This window comes from Phyllostomus hastatus, unplaced genomic scaffold (genome assembly GCF_019186645.2).
Source record: "Phyllostomus hastatus isolate PE091 unplaced genomic scaffold, TTU_PhHast_1.1 phas_contig_40, whole genome shotgun sequence".
Classification (NCBI taxonomy): domain Eukaryota; kingdom Metazoa; phylum Chordata; class Mammalia; order Chiroptera; family Phyllostomidae; genus Phyllostomus; species Phyllostomus hastatus.
Window position 1 is genome coordinate 66,716,899 of NW_025333872.1, and position 12,786 is coordinate 66,729,684.

Genomic DNA, 12,786 nt, shown 5'->3' on the forward strand with positions numbered 1-12,786 from the left:
GGCAGGTAGCAGAGAGGAAGGAGAATGAGAAACGAATGACTGATAAAAAGGAATCCAATAATAAAGAAAAGAAGGGTCACATAATCCTAAAAAAAAAAACAACAAAAACCCAAAACTGTATATAACAGTGTAGCACTTGGTAGAAATCCAATAAATATCTTCTGAGTGAATAAAGAAGTATTTTCCTAAAGTATCAATAGTGGGTAGAACATAAAATGTTATAGAGAGGCGAAGTACAATGAGACATAAAAAGACGGCAGAAAGAAATATGCTTTCTGGGTTGAAAACCGCCTACTCTTTAACTTCGCAAGTCCATTTCTAAGGCTTTGTTGTAAAGAAATAATTACAGGCAGAGAGTTATCCATGAAGATGTATAATAAAAATTTCAAATAACCTACATTTACTGAGATATTATCTGTCCTTTTAAATTATGGTATAGATCAGGAATGTTAAACCCATTTTCTCCAGGGCCACAATGGCCTTGCGGTTGCCTTCAAAGGGCCTAACGTAATTTTAGGGCTGTATAAATGTAACTACTCCTTAACACTTAGGTGAGAGCTCGGTGCTGCCACTGGGTATAAACAAGGTGCTGGGCTGGATAAAACAAGGTGGAGGACCTGATTCAGCCTGTGGGCCTTGGGCTCGCCCCCTGTGATATAGAGCAATAAAGGATCATTTTAAATAATTAAATAAAAAAAGACTATTTTTAAAACAATAAAACTCTTCTTCAAAAAAATATTTCAGGTAAAGGTTATAAACTATGGACATCAAGAGGCTAATTGTGGGTATCTTTAAAAGGTAGGATGTTGAGTATTTTTATTATTTTCCAGCAATTTGTTGACTAAATAAGAATTTTAAATCAGTTACTGATATCTTCAGTTAGTAGTAGATCATTTGATTACTTTTTTGAAATTCAATTAATACAGTAAAATTAGATATTGAATGTGTGTACATATAGATCTGCATGTTCGTGTGCATATGAAATCCAAGATGTAGATGGTTTTGCAGTTAAATTATATTCTAATTTGTGATATTAAAAAAGGTTACAAGGGATCATTTTAAAATTATTTCTCATTACTAATGTTAGTCATATTTAAGATTAGTCAGCATCTAGGTCACTGGGAATAGTAATTTGATAATTTATTGTGATAGAATATTAATGTTTGTCTATGTTAAAATAACCAGAATGTTTCTAAACAGATAAAAACATTTTTTACTTTTCCTCTTAAAGTCACTTATAAGTCAGATTTTTCACAAAGAAGATAGTTATGCATAAGATTGTTCATCATACTATGTATAAAGTCTACTGCTGGTAGATAAATGTAAAATAACTGAAATTGCAAGTGATAAATTTTAAAAGCAGTTCTATAAGTTAATATTCTTGAGTTTTGCTTTGAAGAAAATTAACAGTAAATAGATAATATCAGGGTTTCAAATGTATTAGAAATATATTTTGGGATAACTACATTTAATATTTCTTTAATAATATTAAATTTTAATGTGTACATTTAATTAAAAATTACTTAATAAGATTTATGCTGTTAGTAAATAATTCTACTCTGTAACAAATTTAATTTGAAGTCTGATATTAAGAAAACTATTAATATTCAATGTAATATTTCTCCAAGTGATACACAGTTTTTACATTGAGATAAAATATTATAGGGCAGAGCATTATATTCCCCCAACCTAAACACAGTTAAGAAAATCTTAAACTGCTAATCCTTGGGCAGGGATCAAAGCTAAAACCAAAGGCAAAAAAGCAAAAATAAACAAATGGGACTATATAAATCTAAAAAGCTTCTGTCCTGCAGGGAAGTCATCAACAAAATGAATGGGCAACCTATTGAATGGTTAAAAATATTTCCGAATCACATCTTATAAGAGGTTAATTTCCAAATATATGAACTCATACAACTCAATAGTAAAAATACAAACAACTTGATTAAAAAATGGGCAGAGGATCTATATAGATATTTTTCCCAGAGAGACATACAGATGAACAATGTGTACATGAAAAGATGTTCAATGTCCCTAAACACTGGGGAAATACAAATCAAAACCACAATAAGATGTCCCATCACACCTGTGAAACTGACCATTATCAAAGAGACAAGAAGTGACAAGTGCTGTCGAGGATGCGGAGAAAAGGAAACCCTTGTACACTGCTGGTGAGCATGTAAACTGATGCAGCCACTACAGAAAACTATATGGAGCTTCCTCGAAAAGTTAGAATAGAACTACCATATGATGTAGCAATTCCACTTTTGGGGGTATTTATCCCAAGAAAATGAAAACATTAATTCAAAAAGGTAGATGCACCCCCCACCATTTTCACTGCAACGTTATTTACAATAGCCAAGATAGAGAAGCAACCAGAGTATCCATCTATGAAGAAATAAAGAAAATAAATATATACAATGGTATATTATTCAGCAATATTAAATGAAATCTTGCCAGCTGCAACAACATGAATGAAAGCCATACAGAGAAAGACAAATACCATATTATCTCACTTTACATCGAGTCTAAATTTAAAAATAAAAAGACCTCATAGATACAGAAAAGAGATGGGTGGGGCTGAACGAAATGGGTAAGGGGAATCAGAAGGTGCAAACTTCTAGTTACAGGAAAAGTAAGTCATCGAGATGTAATACAACATGAGGAACATTGTTTAAAAACCCTATAGTACACATTTGAAATTTGCCAAAACAGTAAATTCTCATCACAATTTTTAAAATATTGTTAACTATGTATGGTGATGAATGTTAATGAGACTTAGTACAGTGATTATTCCCCAATACACACAAATACCAAATCATTATATTGTACATCTGAAACTAATGCAATGTTAAGTCAACTATACCTCAATTAAAACTAAGGAATTATAGAGACTAAAAAAACCATTGTGCCTTATTTGGTAACCTTAAAAGATAATGTCTTCAAAATATAATTTACATGCAAATTTTTCAATAAATGCACAGCTTTCTTTTTAAAAATATTTTCAAGAAACTGTCTTATTCAATCAACAAATTTAACAAATAAATGTTTACCAATAGCCAAAAAGTACTTGGCAAGGTGGTGGACACAAAAGTTAAGGAAAATAATACTTCTTCCAAATGTTTAAGTTTTGGTCTCAGGGAGAAATAAATATTAAATCTATGGGAAGGACCATGAAGGCAGTGGCCATGGAGTAAAGACAAGATGAGAGTTGCGATCATAAGTCACAAAGGAAGTAATTCATAAAGCAATGTTGGCCTTCAAGGATGAGCCAAATTTGTGTAAAGAGACAAAAGTGAAGGCAATATTCAAGTCATAAAAAACAAGCACAGAGGCCATAATAACTCAGAACACTGTTCAGGCTGTGGAAAGGAAGAAAATAATGTGCACAGGGAAGGTGGAGATATATTATGAAGCTCCTTGAAGGCCACATAAAGGATTCCAAAATAGACAATTATTTTAAATGGGAAGGGTGAGGAAATTCATAAGGATGTATTTCTTTTCTGCATTAATTACCTCACATATTTTTCATTTTCCTAATATCTGATTCCTAACTAGGTAATGAGGTTAAAGAGAATGAGCACCACATCTTACTTGTCATAACATCCTCTACATCTAGCACAAAGCATAATAGTGCTCAATAAATATTGCCGAGTAAATAAAGTACATAAAAGTAAACTAAAAAATTATAAATCTTCATCTGCAGTCATATATAGTAGGTACTGCATATATTATGTCATTACACCAAGTGACCCAGATTAGCCTAAACTCCCTCCAGGATAGAGAGAAAAGTGATGGGATCTCTGCCTCATGAAGCAGGTTGGGAAAAGGCAGAGCATCCTTCTAATACAGGTACAGACAGGAAAGGTGGCAGTCCAATGACCCCATCTTTCATACTAGAGAGTCAATCATTACTGGCTAAAAATGAACTGTAATGCTCAAGCCATTTGAAATGTTTTACATAATATTTTCTTAACCTTAGGGAAATTTCTTCTGGAATAAAAAAAAACAGTTATTTGAGATTCAACAATTTCTTCTGTGTCACTTGGGTTTCTTCCTTTCAAATACATTTCAGTTAGAATTTAAAATTACACAAATACCATGTGATCTTACTTACATGTGGAATATAATAAACAAAATAAACTAAGGAGCAAAATAGAATCAGAGGCATAGAAACATGCAACGGAATGACAGCTATAAGAGGGAAGGGGGGCAGTGAGGACTGGCTGAAAGAAGGGGGAGAGATTAGCCGAAGAACATACGTGCATAACCCATGGACATGGACAACAGTATGGGGGTTGCCTGAGGGAACTGGGGGAACTTGGGAGAGCAAATGGGGTAAGACAACAACTGTAATAGCATAAACAATAAAAAATATTGTATATAAAATGATGTAAAAATTTAAAATTGTAATTTCATTTTTATAAAAAGTCACTTATATTCTGTCTGTATATACATAAAAAGATGCCTACAATGATTTTCCTTTAAATTAATAATGTTGCTTCAGAATTACAAAGAATTTCACTTAGTTATAATTAGTTTCCTGCATTGGTTAATTTCCTTATAGCAAAGATAAATTATTTGAAAAGCAAAGGAAAAAAGTTAAGATGACTCAGTATTAAGCAATTGAATAGACAGTTAAGCCACTTAGTGATTTGTTTTGTTTGTGTTTTGTGGAAGGTGTTTCAATGTGTCAAGTTCGTGATGTCTGAGAAATAAATGTATGAACTGAGATGTTAGGAGGGAGTTGTACATATGAGTCTGTGAGTTCAGAATGATAGTTTAGAGTAGGGATATATATTTTGGGGCATCCACTGACATATAGATGATACTTAAAGGTAAATCTGTAAGTGGATGAGCTAGTGGCAGAGAGTATACAGTAGTCCCCCTTATCTGTGGTTTTGCTTTCCAAGGTTTCATTTACCTGGGGTCAACTGTGATCTGAAAATATTAAATGGAAAACTGCAGAAATAAACAATTCTTAAATTTCAAATTAGGGTGATAAAGTCTCCTGCCAAACCACCCACATCATCAATCATTCCTTCATCCAACATATCCATGCTGTATAATACTAGTGACACACTTGTCACTCAGTAGCCCCTTGGTTATCAGATCAACTGTAGCGACACTGTAGTGCCTATGTTCTGGTAACCCTTATTTTCCTTAATAATCGCCCTAAAGTGCATGAGTATTGATGCTTGCAATGTGGATATGCTAAACAGAAGCAGTCAGGTGTGTGTGTGTATAGGAAAAACATAGCATAGACATAGAGTTTCAGTACTATCTATAGTTTCAGACATCCACTGCAGGGCTGTTATGGGTAAGAGGGGACTACTGCAAAGACAAAAACGGGCCTGGGACCAATAGTAAGTAGTTGAACATTCAAAGCTTGCTTAGAGAATGCAACGGACAAGAAACAGCAGTCACAGAAGTGTGTGGTGTCACAGAAGTGAAGAAATTAGAACTTTCACACTAAAGAAATCGTCCACCATATCAAATGCTACTGATAGCTACAGAAAAACAAGAATTAAAAGAGAAGAATCTACTAGATTCATCATTATGAAGTTACAAGTAATGTTAAAATGAGCAGGGTGTGCAGTTCTGATAGAGCTATAGAGTCAATGTCAAATCTATGTCGGCTGAGAAGCAGAGAGACTCGAGTAAGTGGGCATAGTTCGTACAAATTGCCTTTTGCCATAGTGAGAGGCAGAGAAATAGGACAGTAGCTAGAGAGAGATGTAAGGTCAAAGAAAGTTTCTTTTTCCAGATGTTCTGATCTGTTTCATTTTAACATGGGACATGGAATGCATGTCTGCACACTGATACCAATAGTGGTAAAGGGCAGACTTACCATATAAGATTTATAAGATCTTGGCAAATAAAAATTCAAAATTTTAAATAGAATGTGATGGTGCTGAAATGTGAAAATCTGTATTTTACTAAGTCTCATATAGCCTCATCTTAATGCTGTGGATAACCTAAAGAAGTTTTATCAAACTTACCCTTATGCTAAATTTTTGAAGCAGGGGTAAAAATTAAGTAAATGGAACAGGGGTGCTGAATGTAAAAGTTAAACACATTAACGAGATGATCTGCTGAAGGGAACAGTACCATGAAGGTACAATTAGAAACAACCAAAACACTATGGGAGTGAAAGATACAGGTAACAATCCAAAACACACAGAAACACAAAATTTATGTAAGACAAAGCTATGATCTAAATTATCACTCAACTGGACCTCAATGACCAATGCTACACTGAAATTAGAAAAAAATGAAGTAACTTTAAAGTATGACTTAAAAATACAACAGAATTAAATATTGGGTTGGTTTAAAAAAGTCTGTTTAGTTTTTTTCCATAACATAAAAGGTATACTTCTCATTTGCACCAATAACTTATTTTTAACATCTAAGACATCAGTTTGATTACATCTGAAGTCAAGTTTATTCATAACTTAAAGAGAAAATTGTGAACTTATTATATCATTGGCTAAGGTGAGATGGCAGAAATCAAGCTTTATACAAATTACCCTTGAGAAAGCTCTAACATTTCATTATAGGTTTTCCAGAATGAAAGCAGATGGAAGCTAAAAATTTTCACCAATAACTTTATTGATTTGGATATTTTGAGTATGTCAGATATCTCCCATGCGGTATAATGCTGATTGCTCTCAATTAATGTCTTGATTGGACTGCTATCAACTTCAACTGGTCTACCCCACCATGGAGCATCATCCAGCTAGAAATCTCCAGCATGAAACTTCACAAACCACTTTTGACACATTTGATCAGTCACAGCACCTTCTCCACACAATGCACAAATCTTTTTTATTTTTTGTATTTCAGTTGTATTTTTACCTTTCTTGAAATAATAAAGCATAATATGCCAAAATGTTGTGCATATTTTCATCTTCAATATTAAAACAGCTACACAAAAATTCACCAATTTTGATAAGTTTTGGTAAATGAACACATATCACAGCTGTCATAATACAATCTAACAAAATTGTTTAGAATGAAGTTAAAGACAACTAGGTGCTACTAGAGCCATCTTACAGAAAAAAACAAACAAACTTTTTGGTCAACCCAGTATTATAAGAAAGATCTTCACAATACAATGAAATAAATTTCTTGTGAATTAAAAACTTGTTAAAAGGCACATAAAATACAAATGTCTTCATTTTTCAAATGAAATTTCAAAATGAAATTTTATCATTTTCTTTGAATACTAACACAGCAAACTATTTGACAGCATACAGAAGACTACTGAGATACTGAAAAAATGAAGACAAAATGTATTTCCTAGTAAAACACAAAAACAATAAAGAGAAAATAAATAAAAATCAACATTTAAAGAACTACTGCTGTTACATTTATTACTAACATTTTTATAGTGCTTGTTACAAGACAAACACTGTTTTAAGCTTTATTTTTCATATGTAATTCTTACAAAAATTCTGAAAAATATATAGTTTTCCTCCATTTTACAGATGAGTAATGGAGATCTCACCTCACACAACTAGTGGACAACAGGCAGTGTACTCCCGAGTCTGTGTTGCTAACTGACTACTACACTGCACAACTCTATTATATGTATCAGCAATGAAATGGCAAGTTTTCTAGTGTAGGATAGATTGACTCCATTAGGGTATTACGAGAAAGCACACACTATGGAAATTGATGTATTCGATTCCCAGGAGCATTGTACTTCTTGGACTGCTTTGTACATAACTTAAAATCCTATTGTTAATTATTTTTGCCAGAATAATAAAGAAAAACACTATTCTATCAAAAAATATAGAAAACAGGAAGAAATTCATTTAATATGTCAATAACAAAAGGCCAAAATCTGTGTTCTATAATGACAAAACTCAGAAACATAATTGCCATGCAAAAGGAGGTTCTATTGAATGAATTTTTCCTAATATTCCTCAACACTTTGCTATGTGATACATCAGATGTTATACACAGAAAGTTAAAATTTAGTGTGAAATTCATTTAGAGATAAAGGGCACATCATCCAATGGACTGTAACAGCTGCAGATTTTTACATCTTCTTTGAACTGTTAATGAATGGTGAAATGAAGCTCAGCTATTAATGAGTGGTTAAAAAAATTCTGAGTCCAAGATCTATAATATACATTAGTATCAGATAATTCTAATTTTAGAAAAGTAATTGCTTTATTTCTTTGGCAGAGCATTCTCCATGACCCTCTCCCTCATGCCTGAAAAAGTTATTCTGCTAGTAGAAAGAAGAAAAAAATCTTAAACCTAAGAATATTTCTTTAATTCAGCTGCTTTTAGAGATAGTAATCTGTAGATCAAGAAAGGAGTTATTTGTCTCAATGTGACCAAAAGTTAAGAATTTTATGATTCTCTGTAGCCCAAACACCTCTACTTCTCCTTCTCACCCCAACCCTGTCCATTTGAACATGCTAAATAAAATCTTAAAGAATATGCAAGGTCTGTTCAGAAAGTATCCATCCATAAGTGAAGTAGAGATTTCATTGAAGAAGACACAAGATACAAGAACTACTGCACATAGGACAATGACGTCTCAGTCCCCTTTAAAGTAGGCCCCTTGAGACCTCACATAGCTCTTCCAGTATCCCTTCCACTTTCAAAACATGGTCATGATCTTGCTGTGACTTTGCTGTGCCTTCTTCAGGTGTGGAGAAGCAGGCAACTTCCATTGGGATGACTGGGCCCTGGTTTCTGGATCATAGCCACAGACCCATGATTCATCTCTGGTTATGACCTTCTTGAGAAAATCTGGTTTATTGGTAGTAGTTTGAATCAAGTCATTAGTAACTACACCACAATGATCTTTCTGGTATCAGAAGCTGAGAAATGAATTTTGCCACGACATGTTTCATGACAAGATCCTGAGTCAAAATCTTGGACACAGCAGTTGTTGGAATCCCCACATCAACTTCTAGTTCTCTCACTGTCAGTCGCCAATCTTCGCTGATTACAGGCTGTACACGTTCAACATTCTCAGGTGTTCTCCTTGTTGCAGGCCTTCCAGAACATGGATCACTTTCAACAGATTCTCAACCATCTTTGAAGCATTTATGTCACACTTTTTAAAAAGATATTATTTATTTATTTTTAGACAGAGGGGAAGGGGCGGAGGAAGAGAGGGAGGGAAATATCAATGTGTGGTTGCCTCCCGTGCACCCCCCACAGGGGACCTGGCCCACAACCGAGACAAGTGCCCTGACAGGGAATCGAACCAGTGACACTTTGCTTTGCAGGCTAGCACTCAATCCACTGAGCCACACCAGCCAGGGCTGGGCCACACTTTTATCTGCACTGTACTCATTGCATCATCCACAAAGGCTTTCTGAATCATCCAAATAGTTTCCACAGAGGAATGTCCAAGCTTAATGCAAAATTTGAAGCAGATGTGTTGCTCTCCTCTCATAGTCATTTTGAATGCAATAGCCACACAGTACACATGCTAACACCATGTATAACACCATGGTGTCTACCACCCCCACTGACTAGTACGGTGAAGTCATCATTGTTCACACACATGCACTGCAGTCCACTCTCCCTGGCTGCCAGGTTACATCGATGCCACACAAACTGTTCTTGTTATATTAACAGTGGCTGGACTTTTTCTGGACAGCTCTCATACACTCAACCAGAAAGATTTAAAACTTGGGAAACTGAAGTTATACAATATGATTAACATAAAGGAACAAAATTTGGGCTTCAAGATAAATCAGCTATTTCTAGGCCCCTTCTGAGACTATATTATGGCAGGAACCTAACCTAGTATAAAACCAGGAAGCCCCAATTCATTCCTGAGTAAACTATATAGTCTGCCAAATGCCTCTGTAAATCTAACAAAAGTGGAAGACACTGCAATAACACAGAACCTAAATGTAGACAGAGGCCATAATATAAAAATATAATGGCTATAATTTACTTTGTGTGTAATACTACAGGAAGGCAAATTACTTTTAAATATGCTTTAAAATTAGATTATTTTAAATACTTTTTGAAAGTATATGGAACAGATGTTTTTATCATGTTTCTGCAATATCAAAATATATCTCAAGTAATATTTAGCATCTTACCTTAGACCAAAGATATGTGATTGCTCATAGTTGAATAAAGAACGAATCTTAGCTTCAGAATTCAAAATTATTAGTCTATCAATAATATCCTGAAAAAAAAAAAGACTTAGAGTGAGACTGGGCTTAACTGAAACCATTTAAAGAAAATCAAATAAATATTTATTTAGATTCATGGTTCTTAAACTTGGCTTTACATTTGAACCATATAGGGAGCTGTTAAAAAAAGTTACTAATGCCTGAATCTCATTCCTAAAGATTCTAAATTAACTGGTTTGAGCATAGCCTGGGCATTAAGATTTGTGAAAGTCTGTGAAACAAATTATCTAATGTTTAGCCACAGTAGAGAACTGCTAATTTATATCCCATTCTGGTACTGTGTGATCAGTTTATGCAGCTGGTTAAGTACTGATTAAACTGCTAAAAATGTAAATTACTCTGAAAAACAAATATGAAATCTACAAATGTGAAGTATGAACAGTTTTACCTAATAACTATTTGAGATTTTGTTAATATGTATTCTCTGTTCACATAAATAAGTGGTTTCCAACCCTGGTTCAACACTGGAATCACCTAGGGAACTAGATAAGATGATAGATAGATAGATAGATAGATAGATATGTCTGTCTGTCCAGGATCTATCCTGACAACTAAGTCACCATTAGTGGGGTATAACATTAAAATCCTTTTGAAAGCTCCCCAAGTTGTTGAAGTGGGTAGCCAGGCATAAGCACCTCTGACTCAAGAACAGGGAAACCTGATGGCCTACATGTCACCAGCTGTCCAAAACACTGACAACTTCAACCTACCACACAATTTCGAGCACTCTATAAAGACTTTCTTTCTATAATGCCCTGCTTTTGTATGTACCTTCAGATTCAGGCCTAAGAAATGTAGGCAAACACCTGTGCCTCACAACGCCCACTTTCCTGACCAAGAAAATTGCTACCCGCTAGTAAGTGTAAATCCAAGATAATTCTGTGACCAGTAGGGCAAAAGAAGAGAGGTTTCATTATAGAATAAAGTCATGTAATATTTACTGAGGTCAATGTGAGTGGTAGAACAAACATCATACCATTAAATAAGTAGAGGCCAGAGAATGAGTTTGTAAGGAGTAGGTCATAATGGATATCTCAAAATCACACTTAAAAAATACTGATCAAAACATAATATAAACTAAATGGTGCATAAACTTACCTTGTAAAAGTTTATACCCAAAACTTAAGAATGCATTTACCATTCTACAGATATCTTGTAAAAATGTGTAAATAATATTAGCAGAAGAATTTACAATTATCAAATATTAAATAAACTGCCTAACTATCAAGAATAAAAAGATTGTGCTCTTAAAATAATCTGTCATTGTTGTCTGCTGCTTAGCTGAGCACTTTTTGTTTCGAATATTATGACAGAATAAAACTCGCTCAGATTCCCAGCTTCATATTTGTATTCTCATTAATTGCCCCACTGCTTTCTCCCTTCCTTTACTAATTTTTCCACTCTGACAGGCCTGATTTGGCTCGGGTGACAGAGTCTCAGAACTCTCCTTGACTTTGCCCAAGCACCTGGACACTATCAAGTAGTTTTTGCAGTAGACATGTGGAGAAACTTGTTTGCTATGTAGTTCTCCTTCAAACAGGTGTTTGTTCAAATAGGCAGATATTTTTATTACATGCTATTACAATATTTAAGAAATGATCCATTATTACCTTTTACCATAGTAAATCTTCACAAATTGATCTGGAATTGATTATGTACCACTAGCTTTCTCTTACCTGAGAGGAGGGAGACTGTCAGTTCCTAGCAGTCTCTAAAAGGATTACTAGAGATTTCTGTTCATTCCTAGGGTACTAATGTAAGTGACTAAAATTGGAACAGTTATCTGATTATTAAGTTCAGACTATTTGATAGCCGATGTTACCTTGTGACTCTAAAGTTCTCGCTCTGAATCTAAGTACTAGAAACAGTAACAATAAAAAAGATAGAGAATGTATTACCAAGAAACTAATGGAAGAGTAGATTACAGTCATCTATCAATGATAATGCATTTTCAGAAAACAAATGTTACAGTAAGTAATTTCTTCTCCAAAGAGGATTACATTGATGGATCACCACTTAGGGAACAAAACAAAACTCCTGGGAAGCCTGCCTTATGAAGAACTTCAGTTTCTAAGCACTGCAATGCATGTCAGGAAGGCAGTTTCCTAAATCAACAGCTTCCCAGCAACCACCTTGTGCAAGAAAGGCTTGGGACTCACAAAAAGTAGTCTGAAACTCTCTTTCTTAAAAAAACATTACCCAACTCAAGAATATGTTTAATAATCTAGTAGGCCATAATGAGACTGAGACTGGAAAAATGAAGAGAAAGTGTATCTATCCTATAAAATACATATTTATTTAAGTGCATACTCTGCTTACACTTGTGTCTGACCATGTTTGTGCTATCTGGCCCCTTTCATTTAAGAAAGGGCCAAGTGAATGGTGAGGCACTGGTCAATCACAAAGCCAATATTCCTGCACCTGCACTACTAGGAGTCACTTATTCCTAGCTAGTCCATGAATATCCACAAACAAAACTCAGTCTGTCCAGAAAGGTCCTTCAAAGCAAGGAGTATATTAGTCGATTCTGGCTGCTGTAACAAAATATCATAGGCTGGGGGCTTATAAAGAATAGAAATTTTATCTTTTCACTGTTCTGGAG

The 12,786-nt window shown here is 34.4% G+C and overlaps 1 protein-coding gene across 1 annotated transcript in view; it reads right to left on the reverse strand.

Annotated features, from left to right (window-relative positions):
- TBC1D32 (TBC1 domain family member 32) overlaps window positions 1-12,786 on the reverse strand; it is a 176,438-nt gene that overhangs the window by 80,948 nt on the left and 82,704 nt on the right. The window contains exon 23 of the mRNA XM_045843791.1: window positions 10,089-10,177. Within this exon, the coding sequence (XP_045699747.1) occupies window positions 10,089-10,177 (89 nt within the window). The remainder of the gene's footprint in view (window positions 1-10,088; window positions 10,178-12,786) is intronic.